The following is a 26,812-nucleotide window of genomic DNA, read 5'->3' as shown; positions in this document are numbered from 1 at the left end:
CCCCCAGACCCCCAAACACACTGACTGACCACCCCAGACCCCCACACACACTGACTGACCCCCCAGAGACCCACACACACTGACTGAACCCCCCAGACCCCCACACACACTGACTGACCCCCCCAGACCCCCACACACACTGATTGACCCCCCCAGACCCCCACACACACTGACTGACCCCCCCAGACCCCCACACACACTGACTGACCACCCCAGACCCCCACACACACTGACTGAACCCCCCAGACCCCCACACACACTGACTGAACCCCCCAGACCCCCACACACACTGACTGAACCCCCCAGACCCCCACACACACTGACAGACCCCCACACACACTGCCTGACCCCCCCAGACCCCCACACACACTGCCTGACCCCCCCCAGACCCCCACACACACTGCCTGACCCCCCCAGACCCCCACACACACTGACCCCCAGAGCCCCACACACACTGACTGACCCCCCCAGACCCTCACACACTGACCCCCCCAGACCCCCACACACACTCACAGTCACACGCACACTCAGTCACACACACTCAGTCACACTCACATGCACACTCACAGTCACACGTACACTCAGTCACACGCACACTCAGTCACACTCACACTCAGTCACACTCACAGTCACACGCACACTCAGTCACACTCACAGTCAGACGCACACTCAGTCACACTCACAGTCAGACGCACACGCAGTCACACGCACACGCATAGTCACACGCACAGTCAAACGCACACGCTCAGTCACACGCACACGCTCAGTCACACGCACACGCAGTCAAACGCACACTCAGTCACACGCACACTCAGTCACACGCACACTCAGTCACACGCACACTCTCAGTCACACGCATACTCTCAGTCACACGCACACTCTCAGTCACACGCACACTCTCAGTCACAGTCAGACGCACACGCAGTCACACGCACACGCATAGTCACACGCACAGTCAAACGCACACGCTCAGTCACACGCACACTCAGTCACACGCACACTCAGTCAAACGCACACTCAGTCACACGCACACTCAGTCACACGCACACTCAGTCACACGCACACTCTCAGTCACACGCATACTCTCAGTCACACGCACACTCTCAGTCACACGCACACTCTCAGTCACACGCACACTCAGTCACACGCACACTCTCAGTCACACGCGGAATTCACACTTAGTGCAAATAGCTAATACAGGGGATGTGTGCCGAGCACGCGCATTCTAAGTCAAATTTATTTGCGTTTTGTCTTTGAGATTGTATTTTGATTTTTAATTAAAACATCACCAACACCAACACAAATACAATTTCTGTGACAAAAGTCAAAGAAGTTTCACTTACTATGCGCGTGCACAGCACACACAGCTTTTTTTTTTTGGTAAGTGCCGAGCGCGGGTCAGCGTGTGTGCCCGCGCACGAGCGCTCGCGGGAACTTACATATTTATGTTAACGCGGCAAGCGCCGCCCGCTCAGCGCTGGCATGGACACAGCCTAATACTCAGTCAGTCCACAGTTCGGCTGTATATACTTCACACAGCTTCCACATGTGTAGTCCGTGTTGTGCGTCTTCTGCATCACCCGCAGTAGTATCGGTGTACACCAAGCTCAGTCCCCCGGCTACGTTGTAACTGAACTCGTGTTTTTTTCAGATTCCTCTCTCTGATCCACGGTTAGTAAGCCGGGTTATCCTTTACTGAGCTTCACACGTCCCATGATGAAAGCGCCGTTTTGCTGGGGATTTACGCGTTTCGTTGTATCCTAACAACTTCTTCAGAGGCTAAAAAGCTGATGGATCCACCATCCTCTTAAAGCACTGGGCTCAGCTGATAGTAATTGATTAATTAGAATTCTTAATCGTGCTCCCTCTGTGCTTGTCAAGAGTCTGGTGGTAACCATAGCACTGGTGGATGCACAGCCAGAATACATATATTAAGCAGTACACCACTGATATGAATCATATAATCATAGCATTGCTAGTTTATAAAATGCAATCTCAATCATCAACATACACATCATAAAAGCTGCAGTTCAGGCAATATCCAGCATGTGTGTTTTTTTTAATAAATCAGTTCTGTAGTAAGAAAAAATACTTTTAGCATTTTCTGTTTTAAAAAAAACAACTTTGATAGACCAATTTTCTTGTATTCTATTTTAACAAGCATGCTTGTACTCTAGCAACGATTTACATTCCCCATATTTAAAGATGTCGCCAAATTTTGCCGATCAATAGACGGAGAACGAATTGACCGCCAGCTATGCAGTTCTTTAGGTAATTAGAGATTGCCCACATGAAACTATTGAAGTAAAAAAAAAAAAAATACTGAACTGCAGCTTTAAAACCCAATAAAAAGAAAGATGTAAAAAGAAAAATTTGGCACTGGTAATTGTAAGAGCAACTCTCTGGAGAAACTTAACCTCTGATTGAGATGAAATCTAAAAGGACAAAGGTGATGTGGTGATCTGTTCTAATATACTATATAAATGATTAAAAAAGCCTGACGGGAATACAATATGCATGAAAAGGGTCACACTAATGGTAGAGCGCGTGCAAGTGAATTACAGGAAAACATGATGCATTGAACCCTGTCAAATTAACAGAGATATGCATAAAACAAGAAGAGAAAGTCAGCGGAGCCAAAACTAAACAACTACACTCCCTCAAAATGTAATTAATTAAATGACTATACACCAGTCATTCTGGTATCAGACCAAAATCGAGAAAAAAAACAAAAACCTGCTGACTACTTGAGAACGACCGAATGAGACTCCTAGACTGGACAGAGGGACCTGGGAAAGGACTGGATGATCGTACTCGCATCTATGCACTCATTGAACCCTTTTAGTGACAGGGTGCCCAGAGTGTAGATCCAGAATGTTTCCTTGGCACACAGCTTCTTGAACCTATTCCCCCCCCCCCCCCTAAAATTGAGGGTGGGACAACTTCCAGACCTATAATGGACATCGTCTTTGGATCTTTTTGATGTTTTTCCAGAAAATGTCTGGACAGATTATGCATCTGGAAGCCCCTTATAACATTGCGACGGTGTTCAAGAAACCGTGTGACCAATGAACGCATCGTCCTACCGATGTATTGTGGGCCACAACTACAAGAGATTGCATACACTACATATGTAGATAGACAGGCGATATGGTCTATTACTGAATGTTTTGAATGATTGCTTTGTGAAACAATCTCCTGTGTTGGTTTGAGGTGCTCGCATGTAATCCAGCGACCTCTTCCACATTTATGGTTACCACTTGCAAATGACCTCTCCACTAGATTAACATGTTTTACTGACTTGAATTGACTGGGCGCCAAGATGGTTTTAATGTTCCTAGCCTTCTTAAAGACCACTGGAATCCGCCCAGGCAACTTTGAACCAATATACGGGTCGCTCCTAAGGATTCCCGAATGTTTGTTCAGAGTTCTTTTGATCAAATGAGCACAGGGATTATACTTAGTAATGAACTTGGGAATGTCATATGTATATATATATATATATATATATAAAAGAAAAAGAGAGGAGAGAGCGCACGCCCCATAGCGTAAAAAGGTAATTTAATGAGGGGAAGAGGGGTAGGGGGGGTGGTTAAAATGCACTCACAAGGGTACAAGTCATAAAAGCATTGTGTGATTATAATCACCACCATCCGGTTCTCGCTTTGTTTCCTTAATGCAGTCCGATCTCGGAACAGGATGGGTCCGCGTCCCAGCTAGTAGAGAAGGCCAACGGGTATAAAACGTCCTTAGAGAGTTCAGGAAAGTGTGGCTCTGTATTCCTCAAGCCTCCGTAGCACCGGCGCAGGTCTCGGTCTGTTCTCTGTGCTGTATAATGACGTAATGTCGTAGCGTCTGACGTAATGACGCTCCCTTACGCGTTTCGTCACTTGGCGGGTGACTTTCTCAAAGGGCGGTACTGAGAAGGGGTCTGTCCGCTATTTATATACACGAACCAATGCTGCTTAATCAACAGAACGCCCCTCATCAGCTGTTGATGCTTAAAACTCAATACAATTGTTAACAATACTAATACACTCTAAAAGTGCCTAATAAAAACTATTGCCTCATTGAATTGAAGGAGATTGATTATACATATGTGTGACTAAGTACTAGACATTGCCAGACCCAAGGGACTCATATATCCTATAACATATCAGATCTAAACTCATACAGGGAAATATCTAAATAATATACCAAACCATGAAATTAATATATATATAAAGAATAATATCATAGCATGAATAAAGATATATGGACCCTAATGGACCCCTAATATATCATTTATGTAGCAATACTATTCCCATATAGGGGATAATACATAACAGGCAAAAAATTTAAATTACATCAGAATTCAAGGAGTATACTAATGTAAACAGCTATGTTCATGCGTGGTCTCTCGTGGTCACGTGCACGCGCGGCACCGGAGTTCATATACACTGACTCAGAGAGATTCAGAGAGTCAGCGTGTCCCAGCCCGTGCACAGTAATGGACTGTCATAAGATCCAATGATCTTAAAAGTCACCCAACAGTAACGGCACACAGCAATTCTGGCAGTATATTATTACACTAACATAGGAAGCCTGAATGCTAATCCCCTACCACAGCATTTAGCTTAAGGGGGAAATATACAAAGCAAAACGGCAACCAAACCAGGAATTAACCCCTGGAGTGCCAGACTACCACCACATGTGAGGAGCACTGATCCAATTAGGGGAAGGTCTTTCAAGTTGACCGGTATATGGACCCTACAAGGATCAGTACTCAGCTGATAACTCAGTATAAGCTTATACAGTAGTTACAGCAGTGCCACCATATTCACCTGCAATATATCTCACAGTACTAATGTTCTTTCGAGTATCATCCTACTATACTTGGAATTTATATGTGTTAAGCACTACGTTACTATACTCATAAACTCCAACATAGGAGTTAGTGCTAGGAACACAACATTAGGTGCACCAAGACCTAGATTCGTTACATCGTATCTATAATGTACTAATAGCTGTAGCAACTTAACAGCATAGTACAGGTCCCATTTATTAGTGCACCTATTAGTACTAAATTACAGGGGCACTACATTTGTGGCTAAAATTGCCGTTACCTCCATATCATAACCCTAGCAGACCCACTCCATAGAGGACTACTAGGGCCGGTGAAATATCCTAACACTGGACATTAATATACCACTGTACACTCATCTGGATATACTTATCCAGAGAGTAAGAATCACTTGGTACTATTTAATCATTGTTTTAAACCCCAATATTTTAACGATAGTGTCATTTAATAAAGTCATTTTAAGAATTTCACCATATCACACTGGATCAGAGTGCTTTCTATAGGGGTTCTATCTGTCCACCATGTACATGCGCATACGTTTCCCTGCACATGCGCAGACGTTTCCCTGCACATGCGCAGACGTTTCCCTGCACATGCGCAGACGTTTCCCTGCACACGTGCACAGACGTTTCCCTGCACGTGCGCAGACATTTCCCAGAACGCACGCAGACATTTCCCAGAACGCACGCAGACGTTTCCCTGCACATGCGCAGACGTTTCCCTGTAAGTGCGCAGACGTTTCCCAGCACATGCGCAGACGTTTCCCTGCACATGCGCAGACGTTTCCCTGCATATGCGCAGACGTTTCCCTGCTCATGCGCAGACGTTTCCCTGCCCATGCGCAGACGTTTCCCTGCACATGCGCAGACGTTTCCCTGCACATGCGCAGACGTTTCCCTGCACATGCACAGACGCGGCCGTTCTGCTGCACATGCGCAGATGCGGCCGTTCCGCTGCACATGCGCAGACGCGGCCGTTCCGCTGCACATGCGCAGACGCGACCGTTCTGCTGCACATGCGCAGACGCGGCCGTTCTGCTGCACATGCGCCGGCGCGGCTGTTCTGCTGCACATGCGCAGACACGGCCGTTGACCTGCACATGTGCAGTTGCTTCCCTGTAAGTGCGCAGATGCGGCCGTTACCCTGCACATGCGCAGGCGCTTTCCTGCAAATGCGCAGATGCGACTTCCCCTGCACATGCGCAGATGCGCCGTTTCGCTGCAAATTCACATCAGTTTTTCTGCGCATACGCAGCCGTTTCCCTGCACATACGAAAATGCGGCCGTTTACATGCGCAGACGCGGCCGTTTACCTGCACATGTGCAGACATGACCGTTTAACTGGACATGCCTTGGCAAACGGCTCCCTTTGTGTAGCGCTGCCGCTTGCCCAGGCTCTTCGCGACACAGTCGTCTAGGGTTTAATTTGTAGAAAAGGGGAACAAACACGTGTAAACACACATAAGGGGCACTCAGCCCACAACCTTCAGTGGTTTATTTTTTCATTAGTGACACTAAACATTTTAAACACTGTCACTTTAAGAAACAGAAGAAATCATAAAAACAAACATCTACTCCTGTCAGGAGTCTAACTCACAGCATATCCCTACATAGTGTAATACTGTTGTGAATAAATTTGTGCAAACAAAGCTCAAAAATGACTACTCACAATAAAGCAGTCAAATTCAGGCAGTCATCCAACTTAAGGGGTGGATGTTCCCTGTGTATACAGCAGCCACCAGCCCCCAACCTCCAAGGAGAAAAAAAGAAGAAAAGAGACCATATAGTGCAGATGGTATTTAGTATTAAAAGGGATTAAAAAAATGCAGGCTTACACTTCATATGATCGAGGTAGGCAGTATGATATTATAGGTAGTGGATGCTCATCTGGTCGCGATCCTTTTGAGTTCCTCACTATCCTCTGCTCCACCGCAATACTCTCGCGTCCACGCCAGGCACTCCCTTTGCGTCACTTCCGGTTGTTAAGCAAACTTCCGGATCTGATGACAGGGGTGGACCTCAGTTGATCTTCCTCTTTGGTATGGGCTGAAACACTCTACATGTTTCGCCGTTGTTACGGCTTCATCAGGATGATGCAAGACGAGTGGAACCGTCTTTATCAAGGGTTGCAGTTTGTTTCTAAGTTTCTTAATTTTTTCTTTAGATCACTTGATTGTTATTATTATCACATTGCTTTATTATTTACACATATGTGGTTGAATTGTATATTGTCACATTTAGGGTGTGTTAGAGCGCTATTGTTAGTTTTTTTCACAGCATATCCCTATCTGCAATGTTGGCTGGCTAAGCCAGTTACCAACTTTAAATAACACACGGATAGGACATTGAATCCTTTACTGTCAGATGGGGACAGCATCCAAATAGATTCTCAGATGCTGCAACACGTCGGGGGCCGCCTGACCCAAACTGGACCCTGGGGAGCAGCAGCATCCTTCCAGGCTCTAAGAGAGAGACTAAAGCAGCCAAACTAACTGGTGAAAACCAGAACCACTGTAATTCTGGCCTGGAGTTTCCATCCCACAGTCTCAGCAAATGTGAAACTGAGGAATGGAACATTTTTTCCCTTTTTCCCCACTTTCTGCCTAATATTCTAGTACTATGTCACAATGCGCAGACGCGGCCGTTTCCCTGCACATTCGCATACGCGTCCGTTTCTCTGCACATGCACGGATTTTTCCCTGCACAAGGGCAAACGCTTTTGTTTCCCTTCACTTGCGCAAACGCGGCCTTTTCCCTTCACGAGCGAATTGTAAGAGCAACACTTTGGAGAAACTTAACCTCTGATTGAGATGAAATCCAAAAGAACAAAGGTGATGTGGTGATCTGTTCTAATCTATATATATGTCTCAAATAATGTTTGTGTGTGTATGTCGGCTGGAAAGCTCATTGGCATGTGGGCCAGGCAGGGAGAAGAGACACACACACACACTCTCCTCACATGTGACCACGTGCGCCTCTGACCAACACACACACCCCCTCTCCCGGTGCCCGTCACTCTCCCCCGTCAGCCGGACCGCAGCTCACCATCTACACACAAACACACCCCCCCCCCCCTCCTGGTGGCCTCACTCTCCCCCCTCAGCCGGACCGCAGCTCACGTTCCCCCCTCCTGGTGCAAATACCACTCCTCCCCCCCCCGTCTCACCCAAACCCGGACGCTCTGCAACATCCCCAGCCGCACCATCACACTCACGTGCGCCGCCCTGCACCGGCTCCCGGACGGTGGGGAAGCGCGGCGCAGCCCTCCTGCACTCACCCTCACGTGCGTCGCCCTGCACCGGCTCCCGGACGGAGGGGAAGCGCGGCGCGGCCCTCCTGCCCCAGCCGCAAACTCCAGGCTCCTCCCCCCTCGCTCCCAACGAGGAACGGAGGGGAAGCGCGGCGCGGCCCTCCTGCCACTCTTGCCCCCCCACCAACTTCCCGAACCCACCTCCTGCAATAGCCAGATGCCACGGGGATATCAGTGCCAGGAGGGGGACCATCTGCCGCCAGGAACCACCACCCGGTCAAGGTAAGTCACCCACCGTCTCCCACCCACCATCTCCCACCAACCCACTGTCACCCAGTCAAAGCAACCACCAACACAGCCACCCAGTCACTCACCCACCCAGTCACTCACTCACCCAGTCACTCACCCACCCAGTCACTCACTCACCCAGTCACTCACCTACCCAGTCAATCACTCACCCAGTCACTCACCCACCCAGTCACTCACCCACCCAGTCACTCACCCACCCAGTCACTCACTCACCCACTCAGTCACCCACTCACTCAGTCAACCCACCCACTCAGTCAACCTACTCACCCACAGTTAGTCACCCATCCACCCAGTCACCCACACACCCAGTCAGCCACCCACTCACCCACCCATTCCATCACCCACTCACCCACCCAGTCAGTTACCGACCCCACCCACCCACTCACCCCACCCACCTACTCACCGACCGACCCACTCACCGACCGACCAAAACCCACTCACCCACCAACCCTCCCACTCACCGAAACTCACCGACCCAGTCACCGACCCTGTCACCGACCCAGAAAAAGTCACCCAGTCACCGACCCAGTCACCGACCCAAAAATTAACTCAGTCACAGACCGACCCAAAGAAAGTCACCCAGTCACTGACCCACCCACGACCCAAAAAGTCACCCAGTCACCGACCCACCCACTCAGTCAAGTGTCACCCACCCACTCAGTCAAGTGTCACCCACCCACTCAAGTGTCACCCACCCACTCAGTCAAGTGTCACCCACACACTCAGTCAAGTGTCACCCACCCACTCAGTCAAGTGTCACCCACCCACTCACCCACCCACTCAGTCACCCACACACTCGGTCAACTCAGTCACCCACCTAGCTGTCAAGGGGGGAAGTGGGGGAAGCCCAACCCTGTCGCCCGCCCCCCCAAAATTACATCCCGGGCAACGCCGGGTATATCAGCTAGTATACTATATAAATGATGAAAAAAACCTGACAGGGATGCAATATGCATGAAAAGGGTCACACTAATGGTACAGCGCATGCAGTGAATTACAGGAAAACATGATGCATTGAACCCTGTCACATTAACAGAGATATACATAAAACAAGAAGAGGAAGTCAGCGGAGCCAAAACTACACAACTACACTCCAAAAAAATGTAATTAATTAAATGACTATATACCAGTCATTCTGGTATCAGACCAAAATCGAGAGAAAAAAACAAAAACCTGCTGACTATTTGAGAACGACCGAATGAGACTCCTTAGACTGGGACAGAGGGACCTGGGAAAGGACTGGATGATCGTACTCGCATCTATGCACTCATTGAACCCTTCTGGTGACAGGGTGCCCAGAGTGTAGATCCAGAATGTTTCCTTGGCACACAGCTTCTTGAAATTGAGGGTGGGACAACTTCCAGACCCATAATGGACATCGTCTTTGGATCTTTTTGATGTTTTTCCAGAAAATGCCTGGACAGACTATGCATCTGGAAGCCCCTTATAACATTGCGACGGTGTTCAAGAAACCGTGTGGCCAATGTACACATCGTCCTACCGATGTATTGTGGGCCACAACAACAAGAGATTGCATACACAACATATGTAGATAGACAGGTGATATGGTCTATTACTGGATGTTTTGAATGATTGCTGTGTGAAACAATCTCCTGGGTTGGTTTAAGGTGCTTGCATGTATTGCAGAGACCTCTTCCACATTTATGGTTACCACTTGCAAATAACCTCTCCACTAGATTAACAGGTTTTACTGACTTGAATTGACTGGGCGCCAATATGTTTTAATGTTCCTAGCCTTCTTAAAGACCACTGGAATCCGCCCAGGCAACTTTGAACCAATATACGGGTCGCTCCTAAGGATTCCCCAATGTTTGTTCAGAGTTCTTTGATCAAATAAGCACAGGGATTATACTTAATAATGAACTTGGGAATCTCATATGTATGATATATATATAGCTGTGTCTGTGTCGTTGATGATATATATATATATATCATCAAAAACGAATAGACTATACCGTTCTGTGGCTAACAAAATGCTTTTATTTGTGTGAGTATTCAAAATACACTGCTCTCTTCTTCCGGCGATGTTACAATGAATGAAGCCAAAAAAAGGTTTTTTTACTTTACGTGTTGGAGAGTTTTACAGGAAGGTGTGTGCTGGAGAGTGTTACAGGACGGTATGTGCTGGAGAGTGTTACAGGACGGTGTGTGCTGGAGAGAGTGTTACAGGACGGTGTGTGTTGGAGAGAGTGTTACAGGACGGTATGTGTTGGAGAGAATGTTACAGGAAGGTATGTGCTGGGGAGAGTGTTACAGGAAGGTATGTGTTGGAGAGAGTGTTACAGGAAGGTGTGTGTTGGAGAGTGTTACAGGATGGTATGTGTTGGAGAGTGTTACAGGACGGTATGTGCTGGAGAGTGTTACAGGACGGTGTGTTGGAGAGAGTGTTACAGGACGGTGTATGTTGGAGAGTGTTACAGGACGGTGTGTGTTGGAGAGAGTGTTACAGGACGGTGTGTGTTGGAGAGAGTGTTACAGGAAGGTGTGTGTTGGAGAGAGTGTTACAGGACGGTGTGTGCTGGAGAGTGTTACAGGACGGTATGTGCTGGAGAGTGTTACAGGACCGTGTGTGCTGGAGAGAGTGTTACAGGACGGTGTGTGCTGGAGAGAATGTTACAGGAAGGTATGTGCTGGGGAGAGTGTTACAGGAAGGTATGTGTTGGAGAGAATGTTACAGGAAGGTATGTGCTGGGGAGAGTGTTACAGGAAGGTATGTGTTGGAGAGAGTGTTACAGGAAGGTGTGTGTTGGAGAGTGTTACAGGATGGTATGTGTTGGAGAGTGTTACAGGACGGTATGTGCTGGAGAGTGTTACAGGACGGTGTGTTGGAGAGAGTGTTACAGGACGGTGTATGTTGGAGAGAGTGTTACAGGACGGTGTGTGTTGGAGAGAGTGTTACAGGACGGTGTGTGTTGGAGAGAGTGTTACAGGAAGGTATGTGTTGGAGAGTGTTACAGGAAGGTATGTGTTGGAGAGAGTGTTACAGGAAGGTGTGTGTTGGAGAGAGTGTTACAGGAAGGTGTGTATTGGAGAGAGTGTTACAGGAAGGTGTGTTGGAGAGTGTTACAGGAAGGTATGTGTTGGAGAGAGTGTTACAGGAAGGTGTGTGTTGGAATTGAACTTGAGAATAGTGCCACCATCTTGCTCTGCGTGTTGAGCCTGTGTACTGGGCTGTGGGGGAGTCCCAGTGACATGGGAAGGGGTGTGTGTTGGAGAGAGTGTTACAGGAAGGCGTGTGTTGGAGTGTTACAGGAAGGTGTGTGTTGGAGAGAGTGTTACATGAAGGTATGTGTTGGAGAGTGTTACAGGACGGTGTGTGTTGGAGAGAGTGTTACAGAACGGTGTGTGTTGGAGAGAGTGTTACAGGAAGGTGTGTGTTGGAGAGTGTTACAGGAAGGTATGTGTTGGAGAGAGTGTTACAGGAAGGTGTGTGTTGGAGAGAGTGTTACAGGAAGGTGTGTGTTGGAGAGAGTGTTACAGGAAGGTGTGTGTTGGAGAGAGTGTTACAGGAAGGTATGTGTTGGAGTGTTACAGGAAGGTGTGTGTTGGAGAGAGTGTTACAGGAAGGTGTGTGTTGGAGAGAGTGTTACAGGAAGGTGTGTGTTGGAATTGAACTTGAGAATAGTGCCACCATCTTGCTCTGCGTGTTGATCCTGTGTACTGGGCTGTGGGGGAGTCCCAGTGACATGGGAAGGGTTATGGTGCGCAGAGGTGCGGTTGTGCTGTGCATGTAGGTGACGGAACTCATGGGGTGAGTGTTTGTTATTGCGGATGCGCTTTTTGTACTGGCAGCCTTTGCGCATGTGTTGGCTGATAAAATGTAATCGTTGTGCCTGGTCTGCGCATGCGCGCCGAATATAACGTCCTGATGAGCGTTTGTGACGGGTTGGTTATCTGTTCAGCGCATGCGTATACTGGCTTTATGTGTTGCTTGTCCGGAGGCGGCGCATGCGCGCTGAATATTATGTCCTGATGGGCGTATGTTCCCGCATTCGCGATGTGTTGTGCGCATGCGTGCAATGCCGTGCAACTCCGGGTACGTGAGGTCTGTTCTACGCATGCGCACACTGGCGTTCTTTTCAGGGCATGCGCGGCCATTAGAAGCGCAGTTTGCGCATGCGCTGATACTAACTGCTACTATGTGACAGCGGCAACAAAGATTATAATTATGAGACTGGAGCCGGTTTATGTAATTACTGAGAGTTTTGTAGGAGTCTGTTCGCAAGTGCAAGCAAAGCAGTGCTGGGGTTCTGTGCAGGCTCCTCTGGCAGGAAGATGGGGTGAGGGGCTGTCCTGTGCAGGCCCCTCTGGCAGGGAGATGGGGTGAGGGGCTGTCCTGTGCAGGCCCCTCTGGCAGGGAGATGGGGTGAGGGGCTGTCCTGTCCAGGCCCCTCTGGCAGGGAGATGGGGTGAGGGGCTGTCCTGTGCAAACCCCTCTGGCAGAGAGATGGGGTGAGGGGCTGTCCTGTCCAGGCCCCTCTGGCAGGGAGATGGGGTGAGGGGCTGTCCTGTGCAGGCCCCTCTGGCAGAGAGATGGGTGAGGGGCTGTCCTGTGCAGGCCCCTCTGGCAGGGAGATGGGGTGAGGGGCTGTCCTGTGCAGGCCTCTCTGGCAGGGAGATGGGGTGAGGGGCTGTCCTGTCCAGGCCCCTCTGGCAGGGAGATTGGGTGAGGGGCTGTCCTGTGCAGGCCCCTCTGGCAGAGAGATGGGTGAGGGGCTATCCTGTGCAGGCCCCTCTGGCAGGGAGATGGGGTGAGAGGCTGTCCTGTGTGTGACATCTCCTGTTCTTTTGCAGACACAGCATCCACCCGGAAGAGGCTTGTGATTGTGGGAGATGGAGCGTGCGGAAAGACCTGCCTCCTAATCGTTTTCAGCAAGGACGAGTTCCCGGAATCTTACATCCCAACCTTATTTGAGTACTACGTAGCGGACATTGAAGTTGATGGCAAACGGGTAGGAACCCGGGGACAGATACCGGGCGGCTGGGGACGTGGAGGTCCATCTGGAGGGTGCACTCTGTCAGAGCCTTGTGCATTATTAGGCTGTGGCCAGGGTGACGCTGAGCAAATGCCTGTGCATGCTCGGTGCTTAGCTGCTTGCCGAAGCAAGCAAAATTGAATTTGCCTCTCGCTGGCGCGTCACGTGACGGAGAACCAAATCCGTGACGTCATGGCCGAGCCCCGCACGCACCTAGCCGGCTACAAATCTCCCAGCCGAGCATGGAGCATGACGTCACCGCACATGAGCGCCAGCGCGCCCGCTCCCTGCCTGGCCGCAGCCTTATTTATGGACGCTTATGTTCCTTCCTCTGCCACTAGGTGGAGCTGATCTTGTGGGACCCACCCGGGCAGGGAGATTACGATCGGCTGCGGACCCTATCCTATCCGGACACCAACGTTATATTAATGTGCTTTTCCATCGATAACCCGGACAGTTTAGGTAGGAAAGATCGATTGAATCGCTGACACATCACTGCACTTGAACGCTCTCCATCCGATTCATACTTGGTTATGTTAATATAGGCATATAAAATACTAGAGTACAATCTCCTTCAGTTGAAGAACAAACAGCGGCTCTCCAGAAGATACTTTTTGAGATAAATCTCTGGAGATCCGCTGTTTATTCTTCAGCTGTAGGAGATTTTACCCTAATATTGATAGCGCCCTTACCGGTGATGGACGTGCACCCGAGGCATTTGTACGGGAGTCCTGTGAGGGCACCTTTTCTCCAAGCTTGAATATGAAATACTTCAGCATGTGTTGCAGTGAAAGGGTTAACCTGTTCCCCTTGTCCCCGAGCACATTTCTCTCCTAGATTTGCCGTCTTTCCTTAAACACTCTGTATCTGCATTTATTCTCCGACCCTGTGTTGTCGCTGACGTTACTGTGTGTGAGATCCCCTCTGTCTCACTGTCGTGTGTGTGTGTGTGATCTCCTCCGTCCCTCTCTCCTGTGCACAGACACTGATGTTAGTGTGTGAGATCTCCTCCGTCCCTCTCTCCTGTGCACAGACACTGATGTTAGTGTGTGAGATCTCCTCCGTCCCTCTCTCCTGTGCACAGACACCGATGTTAGTGTGTGAGATCTCCTCCGTCCCTCTCTCCTGTGCACAGACACTGCTGTTAGTGTGTGAGAGATCTCCTCCGTCCCTCTCTCCTGTGCACAGACACTGATGTTAGTGTGTGAGATCTCCTCTGTCCTTCTCTCCTGTGCACAGACGCTGAGGATTGATTTATTTTTGCGACAGGAAACATCCTTGAGAAGTGGATCCCGGAGGTGAAACGTTTCCACCCCAATGTACCGATCATCCTGGTGGGGAACAAGAAAGACCTGCGTAACGATGAGCAGGTCTGTACCACTCCTGCGTTTCTCTTCTCCCTGCTTCCCAGGGTACGTACTTCTAAAGGTGCTGCTGCCGCTATCTCAATCCCGCAGGGCATGACATCGCAGCTTCCTATTGGCCTGTGAGACCTTTAAACGGCCATATCTAGTGCCCAGCCAGAGTGATTACCGGCAGTCGCTTCACAGGTAAGGATCTCAGGAAGCAAGGGCTTACCTGAGCTAAAATGAACGTCTTTCTGGAGACCACCAGATTCTTAACTGGGCCAACAGCAAAATCTACACAAACCTGACACTTTAGGGAGACGATCCATGGCCTACCAGCTCTTAAGTGACTGGTGACACAAAATGGCCATAGTGTCGGAGTCTCTGGCAGCCAATAGAAAGTTGCAATGTCATCGAGGGTTATGTTGCAGCTTTTTTGTTGTGACTCCGCAGACATGGCACAAAAAGCTACATATCTCAGGACACAGGTTCCCCGGGGGGAGTTTCTTTTTAGTGTGGGCTCTGAATTAATGGGGGCCCCTGCAAACATGACGTTGTTACATTAAGATCCCCTCGTTAAGGCTGAGCCCGTATGTAACCACAGAAGTTAGATTTAGAAGGGTTTGTCTTTAGTTGCTTTGGTTACATGTTTTCAGCGTGTTTATTACATGTGGCTTCAGGTTTGTTTAACCATTTGGCTGCCAGAGTGGTCTGCAACACATTGCTCGGCACAGTGACCGGTGCCTCTGGTAGGGAAGGGGACTGTTTTAGACCTGTAATGTGTTTCCTACAGTATCTAAGTGCTGGTAGTTGGAAATAAAATTGGACATACAGCGCTGCCGGGATGACCTCCCCTGCACCCAAACTTCAGTTCCTGAGAAAAGAGGCTCATACTGGGATTCAAACTGGCCTCACCTACTTCAAAGGCACTAACCCTTGCATTGCAATTCATTGTACCTGTCGGTCTGTGATGTATTGTCTCGTAATGTAGTATCACACCGTTCTCCGGAGAGCCGCTCACCATGTTAATCGTTCCGCTGTTCTTTCTGTCCTGCAGGACCCGGTGAAGCCGGAAGAAGGCCGGGACATGGCCAACCGGATCGGAGCCTTCGGATACATGGAGTGCTCTGCGAAGATGAAGGACGGAGTGAGGGAAGTGTTTGAGATGGCCGCGCGGGCAGCCCTGCAATCCAGGCCCTGAAGGAAGAAATCCACGTGCCTTCACATCTAACGGAAAAACACCACGTAACACGACAAAAACCCATCCTCACACTCCTGGGGGAGACTGGGGAGCCTGTCTATGAAGAGGGGAGCTCCAGGGCATCTGATAGTCACGAAAAATCCTTGAAGTGATGGTTATTAATCTTTTGGGTTCTTACCGGCCTTTTATTTGTCTTTTTTTGGATTTCATTTATTCTGTAATGAGTTAAGAGAAAAAAGAAAAAAAAATCATCTTGCTACCAGTATTTAAAATCTAACGTATTTTCCTTTGATATTGTGACGGTAAGGGCAGCCAGCCTCACATAATAAAGGTGAAGTCCGGCTGGTTGTCCCTAAACCGTGTGTAAATGACCACCTCTGTGAGGCTCATTCTGGCCTGAATGTTAAGTGTTTGGTGTAACCGCTTCCAGCAAAGAGCTTTATCACTGTGTGATAGCTGGAAGGGGGAAACTGTGTGTCTTGGGGACTTGGTTTGTAAAAGCACTTTATTATGTGTGTTAGTGTGTTCCCCGCACAGTTAGCAAGTCAGCACTGTATTTTGTGTTTTTAGTATTTCTCGGTGTGTGGAGCCAGTAATTCACTTAGCTGGGCTACAGACAGAAATACTGGTTCGTGACAGAGCTTGGACGCGGCTTAAACACCTGGACAATGGTGAGTGGGTGAAGGGCTGTGTTTCGGATCTGGGAACTGGTTCTCGGCAGTGCAGAGTCTTTGTTCTCCCTAGACACTGAGGCGCCTACCCAGCAGGGGACATGGGGCTGGACAGAGGAGCCGTTGCTGGGTCTCAGCCCTGTAGACACTATTCCCATGGGCCAGCTCGAATTTCCCACTCGCCCGTAGTTCATGCCTGGTGGGCTGTCCAGAGTCCTTAGGCCGTCCTCCTTTTCTGATTGGTGCAGCCGGATGAGCCCTTGTCCTCTGGTGCATCATCACGATCCATGCTCTGATTGGTCGGCGGCATCTGCTCCAGCAAAAGATAGGCAACCGAGAGCTATGTAAGGGGAGCAGCCGATCAGAGTACCAGGTGCGTTTTAGAGTTGGAACGGAGAGTGTGACGTTACGACTGGCGGATGATTCAAAAGTGCAATTGGTAGAATAGCACTGAGAAGAGACGGAGAAGAAGCGTTCAGGGCAAGCCTACTGAAGCAGGCCCCTGCACCTAGTTGAGACTGGTTTCTTCCCCAGGCCCCAGTCTTTGGGTGTACTCTGTGATTTGTATGTTTGCTGGCTTGCCAGAATAAACTTTCCTTTATTCAGCTATTGTGTCCTGTCTGATGATCGTGATCCTGGTGGTAAAGGTGTTAAAAGTTCAGGAGAGGGGGCGCTTGAACATTATCTGGGGGTGGTTGTGATGGCGGACATGTGTTACGTAGTGGCCATAGAGAAGCTTAGAGTGGAGGCTGCTCTGGCCCACGAGAACTTAGACCCACCGTGTCTCTGTCGGGGGGGGGGGGTTGCTGCGGGCTGGGGGACTTAGACCCCCTGTGTCTCTGCTGGGAGGGGGGGGAGAGTGAGGGCTGCACACACAGAGAGAGACACACACACACTGACTGACAGACACACACGGAATTCACAGTTACTATAAATAAAGAAGTGCAAATAGCTAAAACATGCGTTCTAAGTCAAACTTCATTGCGTTTTGGCACTGAAATTGTCTTGATTTTTAATTAAAAACATCATTACAAATTCAATTTCTGTGACAAAAGACAAAGAAGCTTAACTTATTATACGCTGGCGCTGAGCACGCTCATGCTTGGAGAGCGCTCCAAGCATGAGCGCCGGGTGTAAGGGGGGGCGGCATTGCGGGCCAGCTGAGCGCGCGGGGAAGTATAGTTTTTTTTTTTTGGTACGTGCCGAGCGCGGGTCATTGTGTGTGCCCGCGCACGAGCGCTCGTGGGAACTTACATATTTATATATAAGTTAACGCGGCAAGCGCCGCCCGCTCAGCGCTGGCGGGGACACAGCCTAATAGTCAGTCCACAGCTTGGCTGTATATACTTCACACCGCTTCCACACGTATAATCCGTGTTGTGCGTCTTCTGCATCACCCGCAGTAGTATCGGTGTACACCAAGCTCAGTCCCCCGGCTACGTTGTAACTGACCTCGTGTTTTTTTCAGATTCCTCTCTCTGATCCACGGTTAGTAAGCCGGGTTATCCTTTACTGAGCTTCACACGTCCCATGATGAAAAGCACCGTTTTGCTGGGATTTACGCGTTTCGTTGTATCCTAACAACTTCTTCAGAGGCTAAAAAGCTGATGGATCCACCATCCTCTTAAAGGATTGGGCTCTGCTGATAGTAATTGATTAATTAGAATTCTTAATCGTGCTCCCTCTGTGCTTGTCACTGTATATATATACACATATATATTTATTTATCTTCATGTATTTATTTATTTAGATTTATTTATTAATTGTGGGGCTGCTGTGCGTGAATTTTTTTTATTGTGGGTAGTGGGGGTGGGTGAAGGGGGTGTTTGGCCCTTGGTGTGAGTTTAGGACTTGCGGGGGGGTTGCGGGTGCACTTAACCCCTTCACGACCGTAGCAGTTAATACCGCTACGGTGGTGAAGGGGTTAAGTGCACCCGCTACCCCCCGCAAGCCCTAAACAACCACAGATGGGGCTAATACCCCCTTCACCCACCCCCACTACCCACAATAAAAAAATTCACACACAGCAGCACAATTAATAAATAAATATAAATAAATGAATATAAATAAATACATTTAAAATACATTTTTATTCATAGTGTAGATGTGCAGGGGGTCTCCGGAGCTGAACCGCTGTGGTTTAAGGTCTGGGGACCCCCTGCTCCCCGAGATACAGGCCCCTTTAGGGGGTGCCGGTATCCCTCTGCTTGGGTTACATGCCGCGGTCACGTGATCGGGACCTTTAAATGCAGAGGGATACCGGCACCTCATAAAGGGGCCTGTATCTCGGGGAGCAGGGGGTCCCCGGACCTGAAACCAACGCGGTTCAGCTCCGGAGACCCCCTGCACATCTACACTATGAATAAAAATTTATTTTAAATGTATTTATTTATATTCATTTATTTATTTAGATTTATTTTTTTTTTTTTTGGGCGGCTGCTGTGTGTGAGTTTTTTTTTATTGTGGGTAGCGGGAGTGGGTGAAGGGGGTATTAGCCCCAATGGTGGTTGTTTAGGGCTTGCGGGGTGGTAGCGGGAGGGGTTAACCCCTTCATTACCGTAGCGGTATTAACTGCTACGGCCGTGAAGGGGTTAAGTGCACCCGCAACCCCCCCGCAAGTACTAAACTCACACCAAGGGCCAAATACCCCCTTCACCCACCCCCGCTACCCACAATAAAGCGGGCACGGTGGGTTAACCCCTTCATTGCCTTAGCGGCTATCAGCTATGGTAATGAAGCAGCATTTCTGTATTTTTAATAATATTGTGCAGGAGCAGGGGGTCCCCTGAGCATTAATTTCTGGCTCAGGGAACCCCCTGCTCACTGTACAATATTATTAAAATACAGAAATGCTGCTTCGTTACCATAGCACATAGCCGCTAAGGTAAGGAACGAGTGTTTATTTATATATGTGTTTTATTTATACTGTACATGTGCAGAGGGTCTCCGGAGCAGAAACGTTTTTGTTTTAAGTCCGGGGACCCCCTGCTCCCCGAGATACAGGCCCCTTTAGGGGGTGCCGGTATCCCTCTGCTTTTTTTACATGTCGCGGTCACGTGATCGGGACCTTTAAATGCAGAGGGATACCGGCACCTCATAAAGGGGGCCGTATCTCGGGGAGCAGGGGGTCCCCAGACCTGAAACCAACGCGGTTCAGCTCCGGAGACCCCCTGCACATCTACACTATGAATAAAAATGTATTTTAAATAATTTTTAATGTGCCGATGTTTGCGCAGAGAGAGCAGCGGTTCTCTCTCTGCTGCAAACACATCTCGCCCCCGCCGGCCTATAGTATCATTGATGTGCATATACAGTACTGTATGTGTATGTTTGGGGTTATAGGGGTTGTTGTTATACAGTATATATATATATATATATACATATACATATATATACTGCATTACAATTCATGAATTTATGCCATCTGGCGGACACGCGAAGCATTGCAGCCTAGTAAATCCTGAACCATTATCAATTAACACATCAACCGCGCGTCAGCCGGGCATGCGCCTGGCTGGGAAGGCAAAAGGAGCCCGGCATGCTCCTGGTGAACAGTGTGGCATTCCAGGAACATGCCAGGTACAAGCCGGTGATTAGTAAGAATAAAAGCTGCCGCAGCAGTACATTTGAAGAAACCTTTTGGTGGAACAAAACCCCTAGTGCTTATTGAGGGATTCTTGTACATAACAGGCGAGACATAGTTTGACAAAGTCTTTGCCTTTTTAAATACAAATTTTGGTAATTCTTCAATATATGGTTTAAGTTTGGCATCCAAAGTCAAAATATTCCAGTGTCTGGTGACAATAGAGCGAATAGAATTGGCTTGTCTGCTATGTTGGGTTATAAAATATAATGATGTCATTTCTTTTCCATTTTTTGATTTCTTTCGTTTTTTTAATAAGTCAATACGTGGAGTGAAATAGGCGTACTCAAATGCTTTCTGCATGTCAACTTCACTGTATCCCCTAAGGCGGAATCTAGAGGCCAGTTGTTCAGATTGATTTATGAAATGTTCTGTATCTGAACAAATACGTCTAAGCCTTAAAAATTGTGCTTTTGGAATGCCTCTAAGCAAAGGCCTAGGATGACCACTATCCGCTTTCAAAAATGTATTTCTCGAATTCAATTTCCTAAAAATATCGGATTGAATACATTGATTTGAATCGATATACCATGATAGATCTAAATACTAAATTTTTTGAGAATGGTATGAAAAAGTAAAATGTAAGTTATATTCATTATCGTTTAAATACTCCAAACTCCTTCAGGGACCTCGTGTCACCTTCCCAAATCAAAAACAAATCATCTATAAATCTCCGGTAAAAAATAATATTATTACGGAAAGGATTCGTGTGACTAAAAATGTGCATGAACTCCCAATAACCCATAAATAAATTAGCGTATGATGGTGCGAACGAAGTGCCCATTGCTGTGCCTCGTGTCTGTAAATAATAAAGTGAGTCAAATAAGAAATAATTCTGAGTTAATAAGTAAAGAATTGATTCAATAATAAATGTGATTTGTGCTAGTGATAAAGATGAATGGTTAAGAAAGTGTTGTGTTGCTGTGATACCTTGTGTGTGATCAATAATTGTGTAAAGGGATGTGACATCTAAAGTAACCCAAAGAAACTTGGGGGACCAAGTGAATTTAGAAAGTGAATTAAGTAAATCCGTGGAATCTTGTAGGTATGATGGGAGTTTGTGGACTAATGGCTGTAGAAAAATATCAATGTATCTGGATAATCCATCTCCCAAAGATCCAATACTCGATATTATTGGTCGCCCCGGAGGGTCAACCAGAGTTTTATGGATCTTTGGGAGATGATGAAAGATGGGGATAACCGGGTTGCTGACGCACAGGAAGCTTCTCTCCTTTTCATTGAGTACCTTCAAAATCACACCAAAATCAAGGATATTTTTAATTTGTGCAAGAAACACATCTGTAGGATCAAACTTAAGGGTTATATAAGAACTCCTATCGTGTAGTTGTCGAAGGGCCTCTTTTTTGTACTTAGTACTATTCTGGATGACAATGGCACCCCCTTGGAAAATTATGTACGAAGTAACAGAATTGGTGGAGTGACGTCACATCCGGTTTGCTTCCGGTATTTCAGGAGGCTGTGCACGAGTAAAATCACTCTTTGAAAAAGCCCACAACGGGTGAAACGCGTTAGAGGCGTGGGGGGATGCCACCCCTCCTCTTGTTTTAACTTTCCTATGCTTCAATAAAGTCATTTAATAGCACAGTCCAGCCTCGCTATTTTTGCTGTGCGGCTGTGCCCGCTGTCTCACCCTCCTTCTCAGTGACGGCGATTTCCCTCTGTACCTGTACAACATAGTTGCACTCGTTCATCTTTCACAGTACCGGATACGGTCCCGACCAGGCAGCCATTAATTTGTTCTCCCGAATGGGCTTAAGAACAAGTACCTGCTGTCCTGGGATGAACTCTCTGCCACGGGCATTCTGATCATATCAAGTCTTCTGCTTGGTCTGAGCAGCCCTAGGGTTGTCCTGTGCCAACCCATGAGCATCTCTAACCGGTCTCTGAGATCTGTCACATACTGAAGCACAGACGCATCAGTAGTGGTAGCTTCCCCTTCCCATCCCTCCCGGAATAGGTCCAGAGGTCCCCGTACCCTGCAACCATATAGTAGCTCAAAGGGAGAGAAGCCTGTGGATTCTTGCGGTACCTCTCGGTATGCAAACAGCAAGTGCTGCAAGTGAATCTCCCAGTCTTTTCCCTCTGCCTCTATAAATGTTCGCAGCATCTGCTTCGGGGTACCGTTAAACCTCTCACATAATCCGTTGGTTTGGGGGTGGTAAGGGGTCGTGCGCTGGTGCTTCGCCCCGCACGCATCCCAGAGACACTGGAGCAATTAACTCATGAACTGCGACCTCTGATCGGTTAGGATCTCACTAGGGAAACCTACCCTAGAAAAAATGGCTAACAGAGCTTTAGCTACTGCCCTAGCATCAATTCTGGCAAGCGCTACCGCCTCAGGGTACCGGGTGGCAAAATCCACCACCGTGAGAATGTAGTGCTTTCCTGACCAGCTGGGAACCATGAGGGGTCCCACGAGGTCCATAGCTACCCGCTGAAAGGGTTCCCCTATTACCGGTAACGGGTTCAGGGGTGCCTTCACACGGTCACCCGCCTTACCTACTCGCTGGCATGCGTCACAGGATCGGCAGAACTCTGCCGCCTCACTGGATGCCCCCGGCCAGTAGTAACGCTGCAACAGCTGGACTCGCGTCCTAGCGACCCCCTGATGCCCCGCTAGTGGAATGGAGTGGGCTACCCGCAACAACTGCTGCCTACACTCCCGGGGTACCACTAGCTGTCTCTTCCCCGTCCATACCTCATCTAACCAGGTGGTCCTTTGCTCTCTATATAGGAGCCCGCGGTGCCACAAGAAATAATCAGACCCCTTGCTTGGCTTAGACTCGGACGCCCGCAGTCTCATGCCCTCCAAGCTGGGATCAGATCGCACCGCATCCCTAAACTGGGCACCTAACTCTGGCCACCCCCCGGTCACATCTGAGTCAATGGGACATGGAACAGGTACAGGGAACAGTAAGTCAGTGTCAGAAAGCGACTGAGTCTGGCTTACATGTCTGGTCTCTGTAGAGACTACTTGAACTGTAGATCCCAAACAGGGGGACAGGGGCTGGTTCTGCTGCGATCCTTGCTGACTGGCTCCTGGTGATCGCTGCAACAGGCACCAGCTCAGTGGTAAAAACACAGGTAACGAGTCCTAGGTCATTACCCAGCAAGACCTCGGCATCTAACCCAGGCAAAACCCCCAACTCCCTCATGCCATGTACCCCAGTCCAAAAAGATACGGGCAACCTGGAGTGACAGCGGTCCTCCGTCTGGCATGGTCACTTGCATCCCGGTGCCCGGGAGCAAATCTGGCCGCACCATATCAGGGCGAACCAGAGTCACGGTGGCACCGGAGTCTAGCAAGCTGTCCGCCTGCCGGTCTCCAATGGTCACCTTCCGCAGATGCTTCTGCCGGACATCGTTGGGCTGCATCCCGACTGGAGCAACCTGATGTCCCCCGCTCTCTGCTGCTGGTCCCGAGGTGGCAAGTGCAGTCTCTCCGCTGGGCATCCCTCTGTGGGCTGGTTCCACGGCTGTACTTGGCTCCTCTGTGTGTGCCAGTCGCACACGGGCGACCGGCCTCGCAGCTGGTGAGCGTTGCCCCTGATGGGGTCCCTTGGACCGGTCCCAGTCCGGACAATCTGGCCTGAGATGTCCAACTTTATTGCAGGAATAACCCCGCCTCTCATGCTTGAACTCTGCAGCCTTGGCTGTGCTGTTTGCTGCCGCAGGCTCGTGTGTCCACGGAGGGGTAGTCTTAGCGCCCTGGGCCGCACAGCCCGCTCCTTTGGGTGCTACAGGGTTCTTCATTGCAACTCGGCTGGCCACATACTCATCTGCCATTTTCGCTGCATCCTCATAGGTCTGAGGTTTATGGTCATAGACCCATCCCCTCACATCTGTGGGAAGCTGCTGCAGCAGCTGCTCTTGAAAGAATAAGTCCAGCAGGGTATGGAATTTTGTAACCCCATTCCCCTCCACCCACTGAGTCCCGTGCAAAGCCATCCTACTGGCATACTGTAGGTGCTGTATGACTCTCCGGGGAGTACTACCCCCGTCCGGAACTTGCCCCTGTAAGATTCTGCGGTCAGGGCACACTGGGTTAGCAGCTTGCTTTTCACATGACCGTAGTCATCGGCATCCACACGTGGAATACCCGTCACAGTCCGTTTGGCTTTGCCAGATAACAGTGGTTGCAGTCTAACCACCCAGTCCCTCCTTGGAATTCGGAACCGGAAACACTGCGTCTCGAAGTCATTCAGGAACGCATCGAGGTCATCTGTGCCATCCACGAACTTGCTGAAGCTGTGATGATCCGCCCGGGAAAGACCTTGTTCCCCGTTTTCAAGGTAGGAGTTGTGGGTTCTTCCGAGCACTGCTGTCAGGAGCTGTACCCGCTCCGCAGTGCTAACACTCATTCCCCATGTAACCAGAAGTGCAGTGAGCCCAGGGATGGCACGCTCAGCAGCCGCAGCTGCTACCTTGTCCGCAACCCCTGGCGCCAAGCCACCCACGACCGGGGGGTCACTAGCCCTCTCCTCATATCCTTGCAGCCCCGGAGCTGGAGGGACCTCCTGCACTCCGGGCTGAATAGTGTCTGCCAACACAGCAGCTTCGGGGACTTGCCCCTCTGGTAGGACCCTGCGGTCCTCATGATACTCCAAATCCTCCTGCAGTTGTGCCTTCGACCGCCCATCTGTCCGTAAACCATACCCCGCACATTTCTCAACGTCTTTCTCTCTGGTCCACGACCTGAACCTTCCTGAGCGATCGCTCATGGTGCCTTCGGGGTATGGGTGAAAGGAACAGTGAAGTCCCTCGTGCTCTTTAGAAGTGTGTGTCAGTTGCTACTTGTCTGAGGACCTCGCAAGCTACAAGGTCCTCACTATATTACAGAGCCCGCAGGAAACTGCAATATAGGTTCAATCAGTATCCCACCAGCTGCCACCAGTTTTTTTTAAAAGCCTGACACGATGACACCAACTTTTATCAACACATTTATATTTCTGGGTACTTGATTGAACAGAACAAGTTGCAAAATAAATTGTGATTTATTTCCTTAATAGACAAACACACGACATCTGCAGAATACACTGAAAACAACACTCACTGGGATAAGGGAACAAAATTATAGGCCTTGGAACGAAATAAATTGTCCTTTGCTTGCAAGCGCCAGAAATGCAACCTTGGGTTTAAAAGTCCTGTGGTTATGTTGTTGTTAACCCCTTCACTCCTGGACTGGTTGCTGCTGTGCTGGAACAAAGTCTTGCATCTTTACATCATGGATCAAAATTCAGGAATCACACTGGGGATACCTGGGGAGCCACAGTTATAGACTGCCCAAAGCGATCTTTAACATGTGGATCCAATCCCCTCGTGGGAACAAAAAACCCCACGAATAGCCAAGTTACCCACAGTTCATAAGACCGGTCAAAAGGGCTGTCCGGTGGGCAGGGCGCATGGGTCAGGTTGACGCCCATGCCACTTAGCATACCTGGGCTACAGCCATAACTTGGGGCCACTGTGTCTGGTTTCTGACTCAGAGGTGTCACTAGCTTGACATCTGCTGTGCATCAGTATGCCAGTATTGTATACATTATGGGTCTCTGGGTCTTTTCATAACTGACACTCTTTTAGACAGGGGGACTCTAAATCTGTGAGAGCCTTTTGAGGCTCCGTCATAAAAATACCTACAGCCCATTGAGACCCCATTGAAGCTCCGTCATAAAAATACCTACAGCTCATTGAAATAAAAATACAAACAAGCGCACAACACTCATCGTGAAAAATGTAATAAACTATGTTTATATATAAGGTGTTTCAAGGTTATGCGTACATCAAGGTAGATTAATCAAGCATAGAGCCACAGAGTGGCAGTTACCAGCATCTGCAACCAGGAACCACCAGAGCTTCACTATCCTTTCCACCTACAGGTAGGTGAAATGCCAGATAATTGATGACTCTGCCACAGTCTCAATGTCCTGTAAATAGCGTCAATGCGCTTAGTGGATCCTGGGGAGTGGTTGTCCTTTGCTCGCAAGTAGTACACAGGTTCCTCTGCAGACCTCACTGTGTTTCCTGATCAGTCAGGCAGCGTGACGGCGTGGTCCCGCGGGCCCTTCTGTGACGTCAGAGCGCCCACTCTGCTTTGAGTAACAGCGTCTGCCAGTAATGATTCAGACCTCACTTGGCAACCACAGAGGCAGGCAACAGCGCGGCACATGCGCAGAAGAGGAAATCAACGCGGTGTTCAGCAAACCATTTGACAACAATAAAATACACCTTGGAACATGAATACCTTTAATTCTGTGAGTGTTAAAATTGAGGAAATTTTTAAAAAAACATTGGGCAATATTAAATAGGGATTTGTTTTTAGGGGGCCACATCCCACCAGCACCAAAATTAATCTACAGGAGAGCTAAGAATTTTAAAAATACCTTGGCTCCTAATGATATTTTTCCACCAATCCATAATAGGGATAAGTTATGGCTAAATAAATCTGTAGGTAATTATGCATGTGGTAAGTGCTCTGTTTGCCACTATCTACATAAAGTGAGGAAAACTTTTAAATCATTAGTTAATCATGAGG

At 48.8% G+C, this 26,812-nt stretch overlaps 1 protein-coding gene and 1 long non-coding RNA gene across 2 annotated transcripts in view; one reads left to right on the top strand and one right to left on the bottom strand.

The window, feature by feature from the left end:
* LOC142468021 (uncharacterized) overlaps positions 1–26,812 on the bottom strand; it is a 59,520-nt gene that overhangs the window by 22,895 nt on the left and 9,813 nt on the right. The gene's annotated exons all lie outside the window — the stretch shown is intronic.
* LOC142468019 (transforming protein RhoA-like) lies at positions 12,313–17,221 on the top strand. Its single transcript, XM_075574073.1, has 5 exons — positions 12,313–12,458; positions 13,217–13,374; positions 13,740–13,860; positions 14,668–14,768; positions 15,802–17,221. Exons 1-5 carry the CDS (start codon positions 12,371–12,373, stop codon positions 15,943–15,945), a joined length of 612 nt encoding a protein of 203 aa, XP_075430188.1. The 5' UTR covers positions 12,313–12,370; the 3' UTR covers positions 15,946–17,221.

Source organism: Ascaphus truei, chromosome 17 (genome assembly GCF_040206685.1).
Source record: "Ascaphus truei isolate aAscTru1 chromosome 17, aAscTru1.hap1, whole genome shotgun sequence".
NCBI lineage: Eukaryota > Metazoa > Chordata > Amphibia > Anura > Ascaphidae > Ascaphus > Ascaphus truei.
Note: the sequence above shows the minus strand (reverse complement) of the source record. Positions and strands in the feature narration are given on the sequence as shown.